General features: G+C 45.1%; 1 protein-coding gene across 1 annotated transcript in view; it reads left to right on the top strand.

Annotated features, from left to right (window-relative positions):
* Positions 1-20,376, top strand: part of HSD17B3 (hydroxysteroid 17-beta dehydrogenase 3) — a 149,591-nt gene that overhangs the window by 50,517 nt on the left and 78,698 nt on the right. The window contains exon 4 of the mRNA XM_077474804.1: positions 12,239-12,346. Within this exon, the coding sequence (XP_077330930.1) occupies positions 12,239-12,346 (108 nt within the window). The remainder of the gene's footprint in view (positions 1-12,238; positions 12,347-20,376) is intronic.

Consider the following 20,376-nt stretch of genomic DNA (forward strand, 5'->3'; position numbering starts at 1 on the left):
AAAAAGTCCTGGGTCATTACAGGCAGCAATATGATCAGCACAGCCAAAGTATTGGTCCAGGCAGGAGGAAGGGCAACCAGACCCTATTCTGGGAACACAGAAAACCAAAAACTGTTTTTTTCTCTACTCAGAACACTATTCTGAAGCCCCTCTCATATGTGGGACACCTGTGTACTAAAGTAGAAGGGCAAAAGATCAGTCCAAGTTGCAGGCAAAAATGTGGTCGAAATTGGTAGGCAGAGGCATCGTCAGTAAACAGGCTGAGGTTGGTGCACGTGGAAGTCAGAAACGTGTTTTAAAACGGCAGGCAAAGACACCGTCGGTAAACAGGCCAGGGTCAGTTAACGCGGAAGGTAGAAATATGGTAGCAGACAAATGATTCACACAGGTATTTGGAATGAGGAAATGGCAGTCTGTTAAAAATAAGGGGAATTAATATCTAATGGATGTGTAGTAACTTCTGAAGCAATTTTCGATGCCCAGGCCAAGTTGGGAGGGGCATTGGGGACAATAATAGCTGGTATCTCTTCTCTGCTGCAAACACGACATCTCTTTTGGCGTCTTCTTCTGGATTCTGTGGAGGGAAATGTTATAGGGAAAATGTTGCTCAGGAAGTCGACTCACACTATCAGAGCGAATGCTTCCTGGGGCAGGTCTTTATTGGTAAATCAGGGCAGTGACGAAGTCTTCAATATACTTGAGGTAGGTGATTTGTTGGTTTTCAGTTGATTTTTGGCAGCAGACAAACAAATGGAACAAGGCCATATGAAACAGATGAAATACAACGTTCTTATACCAGTAACGGGACTTTTGGGTTGACAAATATGGCTATAGCATCTGATCATTTAAACCCACCACCCATGAATAGATTGTTGTCGTGGACACATTAAGGTTTTACAATGGGGCCACATTTTCTCTGGAACTCCACCAAGGTGACATTGGGGATGGTAGAGAGGATGTGAACATCTTTCTTGTCCATCCGCTTAATGGCCAACACTTCCTCATTTCTCATGAATACAGATTCCCCGTTTTGTCATTTTTTTGTCAATAGATTTTGTGGGAAGCCCTTACATTTTTTTTTTTTTAACCACTTTCAGACCGGACCAATTTGCTGGTCAAAGACCAGACCACTTTTTGCGATTCGGCACTGCGTCGCTTTAACTGACAATTGCGCGGTCGTGCGACGTGGCTCCCAAACAAAATTGACGTCCTTTTTTTCCCACAAATAGAGCTTTCTTTTGGTGGTATTTGATCACCCCTGCGGTTTTTATTTTTTGCGCTATAAACAAAAATAGAGCGACAATTTTGAAAAAAACGCATTATTTTTTACTTTTTGTTATAATAAATATCCCCCAAAAATATATAAAAAAACATTTTTTCCCTCAATTTAGGCCGATACGTATTCTTCTACATATTTTTGGTAAAAAAAATCGCAATAAGCGATTATTGATTGGTTTGCGCAAAAGTTATAGCGTTTACAAAATAGGGATAGTTTTATAGCATTTTTATTAATAATTTTTTATTATTTTTTTTTTTACTAGTAATGGCGGCGATCTGCGATTTTTATTGTGACTGCGACATTGTGGGGGACCCATCGGACATTTTTGACACATTTTTGGGACCATTGTCATTTATACAGTAATCACTGCTATATAAATGCAGTGATTCCTGTGTAAATGACACTGGCAGTGAAAGGGTTAACCTGTGGGTGGCAGTGTAGGGGTTAAGTGTTCCTAGGGGTGTGTTACTAACTGTGGGGGGGTTGGGCTTTCATTTAGTGTACACTGATCTCTGCTCCAATCACATGGAGCAGAGATCAGCGTCACTAGTTGCTAGGCAGAATGGGAAAATGTTGTTTATACAGCATTTCCTCCATTCGGCCGCTCCGTGAGACGATCGCGGGGATGCCCGCGGCGATCGAGTCCGCGGGTCCCGCGACCGGACTCACGGGGGTCCCGACCAGCGCGGGAGCGCGCCGCCGGCGGCGCGCTCCCGATGGCACGGCGGCAACGAATATTGGACGTACCTGTACGCCAATATGCCTGCCCGTGCCATTCTGTCGACGTACATCGTCGTGCGCTGGTCGGGAAGTGGTTAAGGTACCACAGGCCAGGGTTTGATTACGGTAAAGGTGGCGAAAAAGGGGAAAGCTGGTATAATAATTGTCCACATATAAATGGTATCCTTTTTCCAACAGGGGGTATGCCAGCTCCCAGACAATTTTCCCACTGGTTACAATACATGTGGGGCACTCACGAGGCTGAAACCTGAGAGTCTTTGCCTTCATAAATTCAAAAGGTGTACACGTATCCAGTGACTTGATCACAAAGTTTATTAAATTTTAACCCGTACCTGGCTCTCTTACATGGGATATACTGCTTGAAGTGCAGATGGGCAGTAATGTGTATAAGGGATTCATTCACACAAATATTTTGGTCTGGGATAAACACTTCAGCAAATCGCTGGGAAAATGAATTTATTATGGGGCATATTTTGTATAATTTGTTGTGGTTGGTGTGATCATGGGGAGGGCACTGTGAATTATCATTAAAATGTGGTGGTACCGATGGCTATACTAGTGGTGGGCCTGTGTGGATATACGGATGGTGGTATTAGAGGCAGTACCGATGGTGGAATTAGTGGTGGGCCTGTGTGGATATACTGATGGCGGTATTAGTGGCGGGCCTGTGTGGTGGTACAGATGGCAGTAATACTGGCGGGCCTGTGTGGATATACCGATGGCGGTATCAGTGGTGGGCCTGTGTGGCAGTACCGATGGTGGTACTAGAGGTGAGCCTGTGTGGCGGTACTGATAGCGGTACTGGTGGCGGTATCAATGGCGGTACTAGTGGCGGGCCTGTGTGGCGGTAGCAATGGCGGTGCTAGTGGCGATATCAATGGCAGGACTGGTGGCAGTACCAATGGCGGTACTGGTGGCGGTCCTGTGTGACAGATGGGCTGTGACAGATTCAGATGGACTGACAGAACTTCTGACGGGTTTTGTTTATTTGCGGGGCATGTTGTGCACAGTAATATACACGGTAGACAGACACTAATCACTCACTGATCCCTGCTCTCTCCTCACACGATCGATGTCCAATCGCAGCCGGTCACGTGGCTGTTTACCCTGATCGGGGATGAGCTATGTCTGAGAGACACACACCATCCCCGATCACCGCGGTGAGCGCCTCGGATTCTGTTTACAAATGTGACTGGCTGTGATTTGACACAGCCGATCATGTGGGAAATAGCCAATTGCATTGGCTGTTTACCGTGATCAGGGAAGGGCTGTGTCCGAGGGACATGCGCCATCCCCAATCGCTGCATGCCCCCATGGGTGCATGCTGATGGTTATCCTGAAAGATGTCATATCATCAGGTTAAAATTCCCTTGAATCAATGCAAAAAAAAAAAAAATTGTTCTGTTTGATTATTCATGACATTTCTAAAAAAGAAAGGCAACTTAAAATTAATTAAAACAAGCTTAGGTTCATTCAGTACGACAACATGAAGTTTGGCATTAATGTTGGAAATGCCTTAAAGTGTATTTCCCCTTTTGCAGCCAAATTGCCATAACACATTTTATATTTGTTACATGTTCTCATTCACAGAACATAACATAAAAAAGTACTACTTACATTTCACTTCTTTTCTGAAAGCTCCAAAACTAAAGCCATGCAGAGGGGCCTGTGGAGATAAGGTTTACCATAATTACCCCATTTGTAGTCTGTACAGATGGTATTATCATTTGTAAAAATAGATTTATAGATAAGTAGACCACTGTCTGTCCAAACAAAGGGTTACAGATCCAGAAGCTGGACTTCTTAATTGTATTTTAACCAGGGGAACTCATTCCACTTTGTACTACAATTGCACTTGGTAGTGGAGTCGCTATAGATCTGAGGGGGACATGCAAGGAAAATAAATAACTTATAATAATTTTTGTCTGCACATGATTGGATGATAGAAATCAGCAGAGCGGATATGTCCCACTGTGTCCCTCTGTGTTAGTGGGGACAGATTGAATTTCCTCTCATTTCAACTTGTTCACAGTAACTTGCAGTCGGGTCAAGGCCTGTCCTCACTCCAGACAAAATTTGTAAAGGCAAGAAGTATATTTTAAAAACTATTTTTGGGTATGTTGTGTGAATAGTAACACATAAACATATAGTGATATTTTCTCAAACTTGACCACAAAAGAGAAAATACACTTGAAAATAATTCTTATTTCTATATGAAAATGTGGTTTCTGACATCTTCATCCAAGCTAGGTGAGTGCATCTGACAAGTTATATTAGGAACCATTGACCAGTATGGTCAAACTCTCATACCTATTGGTCTGTGGAGTCATAAAAACAACATGAACTACAACAGGAATGTGAACATGAGACTTTGAAAGCAGAGGCTGTTACTAGAATGTAGGTCATGTAGTATCAACCCTAGTCTACACCATTGTGTCATCAGTAAAAAGACATAGCTTACCCACCAAACCTTTATTTATATGACTTGCAAACAGACATAAATTAGACGTAAATAGAACAAGACCTAGTACGGAGCCATGTGGTACATCAGTGTAGTGGGATGCCCCTTTGTCCAGATTCCGGTGCAGGTCCTTTTAACTCAACTCCCCACAATCCTCTGAGCTCCTGGACATGCCCGGAGGATATAAATGTCAGCTCCACCCAGCATCCTGTTCTCAGAGAGATCCTCCCTGATGGGACAGCAGTGACGGGGCAAGTGAGCTGTTCCCAGGTGCTGGGTCCTTCCCTCTTAAGTCTGGTGTGCGGGCCACCAGCAGTGAGCACAAGAGCACGCAGCATTTTTCCAAGCACCAGTCACTGGAGAGGACTCTGTTACAGTCCATTTTCGGAAGCTATCCATGACGTGGGTTGGCCCTATCTGCAGCCACCAGAACCTCCTGACCAAAGCAAGTAGAAAGCAGGGCCAGCGTGAAGTTTGTGCCAGCAGGAAGTTCACTCAGCTCCCAGTCTGTTGAACGAACGAGTACTATGTTGGACACGTGAGATTCTTTAGCCCTCTATTCTATCTGAAGATTGAACTCAGAACACCCTGTTGCCATCTAGTGGACAATAGTTGAATGGCAGTATAATTGTTATATCCATTTTCTTCATGGTTCATATTATTGTTCTGTACTATATACCCGTGTTCACACAATCTCTGGTACAATTTATGTTGAATTTTATTATTAAGTAAAGTAGAAATTGCACATCACTGCTGGTCTGATCATTTGGCTGAAACCGTTACACTACACTTGGCTTCACAAACAGGATCAGCCATGTCAGCCAGTGATGAGGAGAGCAGCACAATGGCAGAGCCAGTCAGCAGCGGCACGGAGGGAGTTAAACAGTTTGCCATAGCTTCTTTATTGCTAGCAGGATTGCTACCACAACAGCTGCCGGGACCAGATCAGGACTTAGATGATTGGATTAGAAGATTGCGGGGCTTGATCGGGTCATATGGGGTCCCACCTGCACAACAGGCAGACCTGGCCATTAATGCCCTTGAAGGAGAAGCAAGGAAGTTGATCCTACACCTTCCAGCAGAGGACCAGGACTCTCTAGACAAGATAATCAGCCGCTTGGAAGCAGTGTACACCCAGACGGTTGCATTAGGGGATCTTAGAGCTCGCTTTATCAGTAGAAGGCAGAGAGTGGGAGAATCCATTCCACAGTATGCCCTGGAACTGCAGGATATAGCAGCCGAGATCCGCCACAAGGAGAGGAGGTGAGCAGGACGTGCTGGCTGAATTGATACAGATGGGTGGCTGAAGGATCAGTTTGTGGATGGGCTTCTGTCTGACAAAGTTAGGGAAAAGTTACAGGAAAAGGACAGAAATAACCCAAACTTAAAATTCCACTAAATTCTAGAAGTCTCTATCCTATATTCAGAACCCAGATGTTCCAGTACGGATGTCCTCATGGCCAGCGCAGGTGATAAACCATGTAAACTGCCACAAACTGAACACACAGCTCCATGGGAGGTGGCCATCCACAAGCTGATGAAAGGAATGGCCCAGCTCGAGACAGAACTTGCCATGCTGAGACATGAGCTAGACAATCCTAGGGGGCCAAGGGAGCACACTCCTTCATGGAGAAACCGATCACCGCCCCGCAGATTACCAAGACAGGAGAGGTCCCCCTCTCCATGTTAGGGCTGTTGACAAAAGGGACATCGCTTGAGGGACTGTCCTGATCGAATACTGAGGGAGCCGTTAAACTCAGAGTGCCCTGACGCTAAGAGTCAAGCAGTGGGGAGGCCCAGCAAAACGACTCCCCGTCACACACGGAGGACGTGGTGGTCGATTTCCCTGTGGTCCACGGGTATTTCGATGGCCAAGAGATCGAATGTCTCTTTGACACTGGGTCTCAAGTCACCATTCTGCCAGAACCTTTGTTCCAGTGATACTTATTAAAGAAGAAAATGAGTGAGGATACCCCCTGGATCTCACTGACAGCTGCCAACGAACTTCCTATAGAAGTGGTTGGGATTACCTGGATGAAAGTAGAACTGTGGGGATAGGACCTTGGCCAAAAAGGTGTTGTGGTTACACGAGCATCCGGAAAGGACGGCCGCAGGTGATATTGGGCATGAATATCATCCAGGGGCTGAGGCCTGAGCTGTTAAAACAATGTCCTACATACCTGGGACCACCTAAAGAAGTTATGAAGCTGCTCCTTACCTTGGCTGCACTAAAGGACTCTGACGCAAACATTAATGAAAAGGCTGGTGTTATGAGTGTTCCCTTTGGGACAGAGATTGTAATACCTCCCTGCAAAGAACTTGTACTTCCCAAGAATGTTGGATCATGCCATAGACTGCAGGGCATCCCAGTGCTAGTGGAACCCTTACCCTCAGATATGGCCCCATTTGTTCCTAGAACTCTCACAGTAGTTCGGCAAGGCACTATGCTAGCTAGGATGCAGAACAGCAAGAAGATTCCACTTCACCTGCCCCGGTGACACCAGTGGCGGAACTGGCCCTGGTTACAGGTGTGATTTCTCCCAAAGTGGACCACATAGAGCTCCAGAAATTTCATGGACGACGCTATGCAGCTAAAGTGAATGTTGCCAAATGGTCAGCAGGGGCAGACCCAGCATGGGGAAGAGAACAGATACTTCCACTTCTACAGCTGTCCACTAAGGAACTTACACCCACTCAGGTAGAAGCAGTAAGGCAACTGGTGGATAAGTGGTCGGAGGCGTTTTACTAGGGTGATTTTGACCTGGGCTGTAGCAATGGGATTGAACATGAGATCTCAACAGGAGGAAATCCACCCATCCGGGATTGCGACAGAAGCATACCCCCTCACCTTTATCAGGAAGTCAAGCAGATGTTGGAACAGATGATGCAGCAAGGTATAATCAAAGACGGCAAGAGCCCATGGGCAGCTCCCGTTGTATTAGTGCGGAAAAAGGATGGCACCCTCCGCTTCTTTGTAGATTATAGAGGGTTGAATGCTGTCACTACAAGAGAGACACCTGTCCCCTGCCGCAGATTGAAGAGTCCCTAACTGCTCTAGGAAAAGTCAAGTTCTTTTCCACACTTGATCTCGCCAGTGGGTATTGGCAGTGGCCATTGCCAAAGCAGATCGACCAAAAACTGCTTTTGTGACCCCTATGGGACTATGGTAGTTTAAGACAATGCCTTTCGGGCTGAACAATGCACCTGCTACCTTCCAAAGGACAATGGAGCATTGTCTTGGGGATATGAACTTGGATAGCATCCTGATTTATCTTGATGATATAGTGGTGTTCTCTGCCAACTTTGAGGAAAACCGCACTCACCTCAATGCTGTTCTAGCCCGGCTACATCAGTATAGGCTGAAACTTAAGCAAAAAAAATGCCACCTGTTCAAAAGTGAGATTGAATATTTGGGACATGTCATTTCAAAACAGGGTATGCTCCCCAACCCAGAGTAAATCAAGTTAATACAAGAATGAAAGGCACCATTGACCGTGCCTGAGGTTAGAGCCTTCCTAGGGTTAGCGGGGCACTATCGACATTTCATCAAGCACTACGCCCATCATGGTGCTCCAATCCAGAAATGACTACATGGAGTAGACCAGAAAGGAGGTCACAAGAGGGTGGAATGGGGACTGGAACAACAAAAGGCATTTTACTTAAAGCAACGGTTAGTGACAGCCCCTGTATTGGCCTTTGCTGATTTCTCCCTCCCCTTTCTGTTACAAACTGATGCCAGTAACCAGTGCCTGGGGGCAGTGCTCTCACAAATGCAAGATGGTAAGGAAGGGGTTTATTGCTTATGCCAGCTGCAGCCTTCATCCAACTGAGAGAAACCCTGCAAACTACAGCTCTTTCAAGTTGGAACTGTTAGTGCTGGTGTGGGCCGTCACAGAACGTTTCGCAGAGAGTCTCACAGGGTCTAAGTTCAAAGTCTGGACGGACAATAACCCCTTAGTACATCTTCAGACATCCAAACCTGGCACTCTGGAACAAAGATGGGCAGCACGTCTGGCAAAGTTTGACTTTTCCCTGCATTACCACCCGGGAAAGGGCAACCACGTGGCTGATGCCCTATCACGGTACCCTTCAGCACAACCACAGCAAGATGTTGATGAAGAGGCAGAAGAAGAAGAAATTCCACCCTTAATGGGGGCTAGATCTAAGAGTAGACCACAGGTGGACCTCATCCAGGTATTGGAAGATTATAACTGGGCAGAAACACAGAAGGATGACCCTGTGATTGCCCCAGTAATAGAGGCAATGCAGTTACGGTGCTGGCCCAGTGAACAGAAAGATCACAACTGCTACCAGAAACCCAAAAACTGCTCAACGGATGGTCATGCCTCCTCTTGAGAAATGGCATATTGTATCGCAGAATAATGTTCCCCCATGACTCTTCGGTAACCTGGCAGGTCGTACTGTCACGGACCAGAGCTCGACCAGTGGCAGAAAGGATCCATGTGGAAGGAGGACATTGGGGTGTCCACAAGACAGTCACCTGGTTCAAAAGGCAAGCCATGTGTGTGGGGCTGTTCCAGTTGATTGATCAGATATGTCGGCACTGTGAGGTATGCTCTGTGACCAAGGGGGCTGAGGTCCAGGTGCCTCCCATGATTTGGAACACGTCTGCCCCATTGGAAGTATTGACAGTTGACTTCCTCACCCTCGACATGTCGGAAGATGGATATTGCCATGTCCTTGTTATGGTGGACCACATGACCAAGTTTGCAGTAGCTTTGCAGTAGCTGTACCAACTTGTGACCAGACTGCAAAGACTGCAGCTCAAGCAGTGTGGAAGCACTTCTGTTTCCCTTATGGTTGCCCTCATAAGATACATTCAGATCAAGGGCCCTGGTTTGAAAGTGAGTTCTTCCAGGAGTGAAGACGCATATGACCCCATATCACCCACAGGGTAACGGAGCCTGCTAGAGCTTTAATCGTACCCTGATACAACTGTTGAGAGGGCTGGCCCATGAGAAACTAACCAGATGGATCCATTACTTGGCTTAAGTGCTTTGAAAGTATAATCATACTGTGCACTCAGCAACAGCTTGCTCTCCTTACCACGTGATGTTTGGTCGTACTCTTGGGGGACCCATAGATCTATGTGGTGTTGTCCCCACTGAAGAACTGGAGTATACTCCAGCAACCTGGATTCTAGAGTGGAGTGGAGGTGACGTCTGTCAGAAGTCCAACAGTTTGTAAAGGAGCGAACTTGGGTGGAACGAGAAGAGTCAGGAACGGCGCAAAGGTGCACATCAGCAGGGCAAGCTACAAACTCCATCGGAGGAAGTGCCCAGAGTTGTGCTACAGTAACCAATTCCAGGAGTGCCAGTTTATGACGTCCAGAAGGAAAGTACACAAGAAAGGCCGAGGTGGCTACACCGCAGTCTCCTCAAACCTATTAGAAATTATGTTGAGATGCCTGAGAGCTTATCTAGAGAGCCAGAAGAACAGGTTTCCGAGCCACCCATAGCAGCCCCAGCAGAGAATCAGCGGTGGCTACTCCCTGTCCCCTCACTGCTCCCTCCAAATCTCCCAGGAGAGATTACAGATACAGACAATGCCATGAAGCCCAATGATTGCCCAGCTCGGATTCTTACTCCTGCTGTGGAGCCCTCTGACCCACTGTCCTCTGAGATGCCTGAAGGTGAAGATGTACCTTTGCCGGCTCCTGAAGAGATGCTCTCAGAGACACAACTTTAAGAAACCACCTGAACGCTTTGCACAGGACTTTGTATGGTCGGTAAACTTGCCCGGAATCGCAAGTTCAAGTGGGGTGGAGTGTAGTGGGTGCCCCTTTGTCCAGATTCCGGTGCAGGTCCCTTTAACTCAACTCCCCACAATTCTCTGAGCTCCTGGACACACCCGGGGGGTATAAATGTCAGCTCCACCCAGCTTCCTGTGCCCAGAGAGATCCTGCCTGATGGGACAGCAGTGGCGGGGCAAGTGAGCTGTTCCCAGGTGCTGGGTCCTCCCCTGTTAAGTCTGGTGTGCGTGCCAACAGCAGTGAGCACAAGAGCACGTAGCATTTTTCCAAGCCCCATTCACTGGAGTGGACTCTGTTACAGTCCATTTTCGGAAGCTGTCCATGACATGGGCTGGCCCTATCTGCAGCCACCAGAACCTCCTGACCGAAGCAAGCAGAAAGCAGGGCCAGCGTGAGGTTTGTACCAACAGTAGGTCCACTCAGCTCCCAGTCTATTGAACAAATGATTACTATCCTGGACACAAGAAATTCTTTATTCTCTATTCTATCTGAAGATTGAACTCAGAACACCCTGCTGCCATCTAGTGGACATTAGTTGAATGGCTGTATAATTGTTATATCCTTTTTCTTCACGGTTCATATTAATGTTCTGTACTATATAACCTTGTTCACACGATCTCCCGTACAATTTATGTTGAAGTTTATTGTTAAGTAAAGTAGAAATTGCACATCACCGCTGGTCTGATCATTTGGCTGAAACCGTTACACTACACTATCAATACTTGGTCTCTGGTTCAAATGTTTCGGATGAACCCACCCTATTTTCAAGCACACTCTAGTATCTATACTTTAGCCAACTGAATATCCACTAACCAACCCAATGGTTAAGTCCTTACATGTATCATTTTTTTTTATTACATCATTATGTGGAACTGTATCACATGCTTTGCTGAAATCAAGATATAAGTCCACAGCACCACCCTAGTCCAAAACTTTAGTGATCTAGTCAAAAACTTAATACAGATTAATCTGACACCATCTACCCTCAGTAAAGCCATACTGCTTTGGGTTCATAAAAATGTGTATTTTTAAGTGATCAATTACCTTTCTTTTTGTGAGCGATTCTATTAACTTGGAATGTTAAAGTCACTGGCCTATAAATGTTAGCTTCTACCTTGCTACCCTTCTTTGTACCTATTAAAATTCTCAAACTGCAGATATTTATATATGGAGATAGATCTCATTTTGCTGTCATAAGAAGTTTGCCTGCTCTGAATTACAATTGACTGAATTAGGAAAATGTTCTCCTATGTCTGTAGACACCTTTTGTATCATATACAGACTGTGGGCTAAGCGTCATAAGGCAGGAATGCGCGTGAGGGGATTTCAGGATAATTTGATTATTCTCTACTACATCTATTATTGTATTTGAAGACATCTGCATACATCTTTATCAGCCACCAGGCAAGAAATTTGAACTGGCAGTCATTTGGGGAACCAAATACAGCTCTCAGGGTAAAAAAGGAGAAAGACATGAAAGTTACATTTGCAAATATACTTAATATGTAACAATAAATGTAAGAGCCATTGGGGTTGATTCACTAAAAGCAAATAGACAGTTTACTGTGCAAAGAAAGTAACATTTTACAAAGGAATTTTCTTCAGAGTTTAATGAATGCTTTGAAGCGCTGCTGGCTTCCATCATTAAATCATTTGCAAGCAAAAATGCATTATTTCTATTTTCCTTGCATGTGATTGGGTATTCTTTGCAAAGTGAAACTTCACCACATTCCATAAGCTCCAAGGATAATTCCCTTACAAGGTGCAACATTCATTTTCATCAAAAAAAAAAAACAGTTTATTTGCCTTCAGTAAATGAACTCCAATGTGTGTTATTCTACTTCTATCACAGCAGAGTGCAAACATAGTGTGAAGCAAATACACAATGGTTAATAATATATTTTGTTATATTTTGTTATATTTAATAATATATTTTGTTAGTAGTAGTGATGTTATAATTCATATATATTCTTTATTTTCTTAGAGCAGGCTACAGGGAGAAATGTTAAATTAATACAAGCCGACTTTACACAAAATAAAATATATGAACGCATTGAAGAAAGTCTGAATGGTCTGGAAATAGGAATTCTAGGTAAGTTCAAGATTTGCAATTCTATGTTCTTTTTTGGGTACTTGTCTATGGGAAAAAACAATCCTGATTTTGTTCAGAGCAGAATCTAGCTCTCACATGAGAATGCTTGGCATCTACAGAATTATAAATAAAGCTATGAATATTTGAAGTCAACACAGCAAATGAGTTTATCTAAAGCTGTATACATTTGCTTGCTACACGTAGGCAGCATTCCCCAAATAACTTAAAGCAGTATTAAACCCAAAACCAAAATTGTAATACGGTATATTGCAGGTTACTAGGCATTAGATGCGGTCTCTCTGTTTACATCTGGTGACTGGTCAGTAACACCACTCTGGATGAAGGAACTTAGAGGCATCTTTGTCAGCATTGTCAGTCTGTTGGGAGAGGACGTGGCTCCCAAACAAAATTAACATTCTTTTTTTTCCCACAAATAGAGCTTTCTTTTGGTGGTATTTGATCACCTATGCGGTTTTTCTTTTTTGCACTATAAACAAAAAAAGAGTGACAATTTAGAAAAAAAAAGCATTTTTTTTTACTTTTTGTTATAATAAATATCCCCCAAATATATATAAAAAAAAATTTTTTCCGCAGTTTAGGCTGATAGGTATTCTTCTGCATATTTTTGGTAAAAAGTGTTTATTGATTGGTTTGTGCAAAAGTTATAGCGTCTATAAAATAGGGGATAGTTTTATGGCATTTTTATTAATAATTTTTTTTTTTTACTAGTAATGGCGGCGATTTTCATTGTGACTGCAACATTATGGCGGACACATCGGACAATTTTGACACATTTTTGGGACCATTGGCATTAATACAGCGATTGATGCTATAAAATTGCATTGATTACTGTAAAAATGTCACTGGCAGTGAAGGGGTTAACCACTAGGGGCGGGGAGGGGTTAATTGTATCCTAGGGGCATGTTTCTAGCTGTCTGGGGGCGTGGCTGTGTGTGATATCACACTGATCGCTGCTTGCGATGACAGGGAGCAGACGATCAGTGTGCTGTCATTAGGCAGAATGGGGAGATGCCGATGTAAACAGCATCTCCCCCCGTTCTTGAGCTCCATGACACGATCACAGGTATCCCTGCGGTGATCGAGTCCACAGGACCCGTGACCACGGAGCTCGCAACAGGCAAGAGCGGGCACAGCGGGAAATTCAAAGGAATGTACGGGTACGTTACTTTGCCCAGCCATGCCATTCTACTGACGTATAAGTGCAGGAGCTGGTCGGGAATCGGTTAAATCAAAAGACTCAGGGGTTCTTCAAATAATTAAAGTGTATGTACCTCGACCCATTATGTCTAGTTGTATACAGTTTTATTAAGCAAAATATTTTGATTAAATCTGGTAAAATGTTTCTTGCCTGGAGATCATGCCAGTAACAGTACTTCCTTTTGCAAGCTGACAGCGCTAAGTCACTGCCTTGCAATTAGCAGCAGCATTGTCAGACTGACAGATGCCTTTTTAAGATTTATTGCTTGAAGAGACTATTAAACAAGTGAAGTGAAGGACATTGGATACACCAAAACAATAAGCACATAGTAATTAGAGGACAATCTTCTCCTTGAGTAAATGTTAATGTCAGACAGTGTAAACTGCTACAGCTGAAGACTGGATGTAACTTTCTGAACAGGCTAAGACCTCACAGCTAGGGGCCATGAGGCAAGCTACTGAACAGTGTAAGACCCTTTTCACACTGGGCCGTGTTTCAAGTGTATTAGCGCTAAAAATAGCACCTGTAAAGTGCCTGAAATGCGGCTCTCAAGCCACACTGGGGTGGTGCGCTTGCAGGATGGGAAAAAAAGTCCTGGAAGCAGCATCTTTGGGGCAGTGCCCCGCCAATGGATATGAATGCAACACGGCACAATTAACCCTTTCTTCAGTTGCTAGCGGGGGTTAAAAGTTCTCCGCTAGTGACTGAAAAGCACCGCTTTAACAGCGGTAAAGCACCGCGAAAGCTAGCGGTGCTTTACCGCTAACACCAGCACTGCCCCAGTGTGAAAGTACCCTAAGGCCTCACAGCTGAAGATATGAAGCAAGTTTTTTTGGCATCTGGGTACCTTGCACCGATGCACAAATACTGGTAGCCAATGTGATTTCCAGAACACTGCTCAGTCACAGGGTTCCAGTTAGGGTCTTTACCCACAAGTTTCCAAGACAACTGCCACGTTCCAACTTTCTACAGACATGGTTCAGTGAGTGAGACAGTTTTTCTCCAGACCAGATTCCTTGCGGCAAGGCCCTGCAATTAGCTTCTAAGCCAGTGGTTCTCAACTTTTGTCCTCGGGACCCACTAACAGGCCAGGTTTGCAAGATTTGCTGCTCATTGATTGCAGTATTCTAGTCTGCATCTCCCCAAGGTAATACTTAAAATCTGGCCTGTTAATGGATCCTTAAGACAGGAGTTAAGGACCACTGCTCTAAGCAAATCCATCAAAGCCTTGAGCCCTAGCACCGCTGAGGCCTCCAGAACAGCTGCACAGTCCATGGACTGCCTAAGAGCAGCAGCCCCTCAGCCTCTGGAACACTCTTTGGGATAGAGAACACAGCTTTTCCATGCTTCTGACTATTCCAGCCCCCTTTTGGACACTCCTTTCCAGGGATTGGCTGGAGTATGATAAATATTCAGGCTGGTATTTTGAATCTCTTCCCATAAGCTCTGGAAGCCCTTTTCCAGAGGCAGGTCGAAGCAATCAAACTCCCAATCTGTAAAACTCTGAACAGACCAGGCAAAACACTCACTACTCCTTGATTACAGAAGGGGCCAAAAACTATTTTCTTTATCATACATCACAGGACACAGAGCCATAGCAATAACTATATGGGTATATAGGCCACCTTTAGGTCATGGGCACTGGCATGCCCTAAGACAGGAAGTTCACTCCCTATCTAACCCCTCCCATTACTGGGAGAACCTCTGTTTTTTCGCCAGTGACTTAGGTGTTGATCCTGAGTAAAGGTGTGCTATGCAGAGGCTCTACTGGAGTATTCCTTTCTGGAGCAAACCTTTGCAACCGGATCCATCCAAAGTGCCATTGAGGCCAAGGTTGTTGGTCCCCAGGCCCTGTGGAGGAAGAAACAAGGTTTTGCCTGTAACGCTTCTCTTTTTAGAGCCGGATCCTGGGATTCAGTGCTTTGGTCAGATTGCAGTGCCATAAAGCCTACTGACAGGGTGCTATACAGGTCCAGGGCAGGTGAACCCCAATAAAAAGGGACCCTAGTCCTTGAAGGTTTTTTAACGGAGCCCACCGTGATGGGCAAAGATTGGGTCTGTAAGGTTGTACCACAGAATTCTGAGGCGGTATAAGGCAAGAGGAGATTTCTAAGGAATTTCTAAGGAAAAAAATAATAATTTTCTTTGGATTTCTCCTATACAGTAAATGTTGTCATGCCTAAAGTCACCACTGGCGACTGTAAAGTGGATGTACCTGTTTCCATGCTTACAGATCTCGCTCTGTGTCAGCAGAAGCTGCATGGCTTCCTTCAGCTATCCGTCCTGGCTACCGGTAAGAGGTTGGAGGGGAGGATTTGGTTAAAATTTCTCCAAGCTGAAGAGGGTGAGCTATCGTTTTTTTTTAAGTATTACAACTGTTTCCAACAATTCAACCCCTGCCTATATTACTGAGGATGTTTTTTCCTCAGCTTTGGTGGGACTGGAGGAAAGATTGACTGCTCTAATCCCATCTTCCCAGCATGGAAGAAAACGGGATAGGTCTCCTGCTACTGTCCAGGACCCTCAAGCAGAGGATCAGTGGGCAGGGGAGAATGAGGCCCCCTCAGGGAACCGTGAGGAGGATGACTCCCCTTCCGAGGAATCAGTTGTGGAAGAGCCTTTTTCAGCTTCACAATCAGAAAAATTGCTGGTACAATCACTGACAGAAATGGTTCGCTCCACATTTAAGCTACCCTTAAATGAGTCAGCTGAAAAACCCACTTCTTCTTTGGGTTCCCTAAAGCCTTCCCAAGCTATGCATGCTTTTCCTGTCCATCCATTGCTGGAACAGCTTATGTATTCTGAGTGGGATCACCCAGATAAGCATTTTCTCCCTCCTAAAAAGTTCTCTACACTTTATCCTATGGAGGAAAAATTCACAAAAAAGTGGAATATACCGGCAATTGTTGCGGCTATTTCCTCTGTGAATAAAAATGTAACTTGTCCGGTAGACGATGCTCAAATGCTTAAAGATCCAACCGATAAAAGATTGCAATTCCTGTTAAAAAGCTAATTTTCTTTGGCAGGAACAGTAACTCAACCTGCAGTGGCGACAATAGGTGTATGTCAATCCCTGAAGGACCAGTTGAGACAGGTGCTCAAGGTCATCCCTAATCAACATGCACGATATTTAGCAGAGCTACCAGGGGTATTATGTTTTGCTATTGACACTATTAGAGATTCTATCCTTCAGGCTTCACACCTGGCATTTGTACTTGTACATATGTGTAGGATCTTATATTAAAAAATTGGTCAACTGAAGTGCCATGCAAAAAACTCCTGGCTGGTTTTCCTTTTCACGGTGAACGGCTGTTTGGAGAGGATTCGGATAAATACACCCAGAAAATTTCAAGTGGAAAAGGTATCCTTTTGCCAATTAAGAAAAGGAATAAACCTCCTTCATTTAAACAGGCTCCTTCTCCAGGGTCAGGGGCATCAGCCTCTAGACAGGCAGTCGCGACAACCTCTGCCATCAGGTTCAAGGTGTAAACCTCAGGATCAACCCCAGGGACAGAAGAAGTCCTGGGGAAGGAAACCTACAAAGCAGGAGCTAAGGCCTCCTGCTCGTACGAGTGGGGGGAAGACTTCTGCAGTTCTCAAGGGTCTGGCAGGAAGAATTCCGGGACAGATGGGTGCTCTCCACAGTAGCTCTGGGTTACAAACTAGAGTTCCATGAGTTTCCGTCTCCTTGTTTTCTGAGGTCAAATGTCCCCAAAGATCCAGAAAAAAATAAGTCTCTTTCAAGCATTAGACTGGCTTGAAAGAGAAGTTCCCATGGAAGAGCAGGGGTTGGGGTTTTATTCAAACTCCTTCATGGTGCCAAATCCAAATGGGGATGTCAAACCCATTCTAGATCTCAAGGATCTGAACAGATTCCTAAATATCTGCTCCTTTCGCATGGAATCAATCAGGTCAGTAGCCTCCATCCTGCAAGGAGAGATTCTGGTGTCAATTGACATCAAGGATGAATAGCTGCAGGTGCCTATTTTCCTTACCCATCAGAAATTTCTACTTTTTGGAGGTAGAAAAACTAAAATTTCAGTTCGTAGCTTTGCCTTTCCGTCTAGCCACTGCACCCCAGGTGTTCACAAAAGTTCTGGCCTCTCCTCTGGCCAGACTAAGTGCTCAAGGTATAACAGTTATTGCATACCTAGACGGCCTGCTCTTGATAGACAGGTCAGTAGCCTGCTTAGACAAAAGCGTGGTCACCACCGTCAACTACCTGGAAAGCCTAGGTTGGGTTCTCAACCTAGAGAAGTCTTCCTTATAACCATTAAGAAGGCTAGAATACTTGAGTCTGAGGCCGCGTACACATGGGCGGACTGTTCGTCCAACTTTGTCCGCTGAACAGTGTTTGGGCGGACAGTCCGCTCGTGTGTGGGCTTTCAGCGGACAGTTTCAGCGGACAGTTGGACGGACAAGGTTTTTCGGAAATTCCGTAAAACTGTCCGCTGAAACCTTGTTTCAGCGAACAGTCCGCTCGTGTGTAGGCTTGTTCGTCAAACAAAGTTGCGCGCATGCTCAGAAAGGATTTTCACGCCGAAAGCTATAATGCAGTGTATAGGACGTCGTATTTTTCGTCCCGTCGTACGTGCCGTTCACGTCATCGCGCACGGTTTCAGCAAACTGTTCGTCCGTCGTGTGTGGCCATGTCCGTCCATGCTAAGTTTGAGCGGACTGTTTGCCGAAACTGTTGGACGGACAAAGTTGGGCGAACAGTCCGCGCGTGTGTACGCGGCCTCATCATAGATAGAAGCATAGTGGTGTGCTCCTTTATTCCTCTTTTGGGTTCAGACATTTCCCTCAGTGTGTGCAGCAGTACGCATGCTCTAACCATTTGAGTTGGCATAGGAATATCTCTTTTTATTATGGGTCTGATCATAGATGCAGACCAGAAAAGAGTATTTTTACCACAAGCAAAGATCAGTGCCATAAAGGAGCTGGTCTGGATCATAAGAGCAAAGAAGGACCCTCCTATTCGCCTTTGCATGAGGTTGTTAGCGAAGATGGTGGCTTCGTTCAAAGCCATTCCCTGTGCTCAGTTTCATTTGAGACTGTTGCGAAACAGTATCCTACCTGCTTGGAATAAAAATGTCCAAGCCTGAGACCTCCACATGCATCTATCTCCAAGGGTGCGCTAGAGCCTCAGTTGGTGGTGGTTAACCAAGAATCTGCAGAAGGGGAAATCCTTCTAACCAGTCACATGGTGGGTAACAACAGATACCAGCCTTTTGGGTTGGGGAGCAGTCCTGGAGTAGGCCACTGCCCAGGGGAAATGGTCCAGATCTGAAAGGACTTTGTCAATCAATATTCTAGAGATTCGGGCAGCACGCTTGGCCCTGGGGGCCTGGACTTTCAGATTACAGAATTGTCCTGTCAGGATCCAATCTGACAATGCCTCATGGCCTATATCAATCACCAGGGGGGCACAAGAAGTCTTGTGGCCCAGAGAGAGGTAAACCATATATTAGCTTGGGCAGAAAATCATGTTCCTTGCCTATCGGCAGTCTTTATTCCAGGAATAGAAAATTAGCAGGCGGACTACTTGAGTCGCCAGCAGTTGTTCCTGGGGGAATGGTCCCTACACCCCGATATCTTCCTGCCAATATGCCAGAGATGGGGGATCTCGGACATAGACCTATTCGCATCCAGGTTCAATAAAAAGATCGATAACTTTGTGTCAAGAACAAGGGATCCTCTAGCATGCCGGACAGATGCCTTGGTGATCCCGTGGGCTCAGTTTTCACTAATTTATACATTCCCTCCTATTCTGCTGCTTTCACAATTTCTCAGCAGGATAAAGCAGGAAAGGAAGTTGGTGATTCTTGTGGCCTCAGCGTGGCCCAGAAGATCTTGGTATGCAGAGATTGTAAAGATGGTGGTAGGGGACCCATGGACCCTTCCACCATGTCCGGACCTGCTCTCGCAGGGTCCGGTATTCCATCCTACATTACAAGAGCTAAATTTAACGGTTTGGCTATTGAAACCCACATTTTGAGGAAGTGTGGGCTGTCAGGGTCAGTTGTATCTACCTTGATTAATTCCACAAAGCCGGCCTCCAGAGTCATATATCATAGAATTTGGAAGGCATATGTTTCCTGCTGTGAATCCAGGGGTTGACATCCCAGAAAGTATGTCATAGGTAGAATCCTTGCTTTTCTGCAAATAGGGTTAGAGATGAAGCTGGCCTTGAGTACTATCAAAGGCCAGGTCTCTGCCTTATCGGTATTGTTTCAATGACCACTTGCTTTGCATTCTTTGGTCCGTAACTTTTTACAGGGGGTAACACGGCTTAATCCACTGGTTAAGCCACCCCCTGAACCCCTAGGACTTGAATTTTAATTCTGCCGGTATTACAGAAACAGCCTTTTGAGCCAATACGATACATTCCCCTGGTCCTTTTGACAAGGAAGCTAGTTTTTCTGGTAGCCATATCTTCTGGTAAATGGGTATTAGAGTTTGCTGCTCTTTCTTGTAAAGAGCCATATTTAATTATTCACAAGGATAGGGTAGTATTGCGTCCTCCTCCTAACTTTCTACCGAAGGTAGTGTCAGGTTTTCATCTAAACCAGAATATTATTCTGCCTTCATTTTTTCCAGAACCCTGTTCTACAGAGGAAAAGTCGCTGCATTCTCTGGATGTAGGGAGAGCAGTCAAGGTCTACTTGAAAGCGACTGCTCAGATTCTAAAAATGAATGTTTTGTTTGTGCTGCCTGAAGGTTCTAGGAAAGGACAGGCAGCAGCAAAGTCTACTATTTCTAAATGGATTCGGCAAGTAATTGTTCAAGATTATGGTTTGAAGAGGAAGAT

This window comes from Lithobates pipiens, unplaced genomic scaffold (genome assembly GCF_037356315.1).
Source record: "Lithobates pipiens isolate NorthernLeopardFrog02 unplaced genomic scaffold, aLitPip1_a1.2 Scaffold_13, whole genome shotgun sequence".
Classification (NCBI taxonomy): domain Eukaryota; kingdom Metazoa; phylum Chordata; class Amphibia; order Anura; family Ranidae; genus Lithobates; species Lithobates pipiens.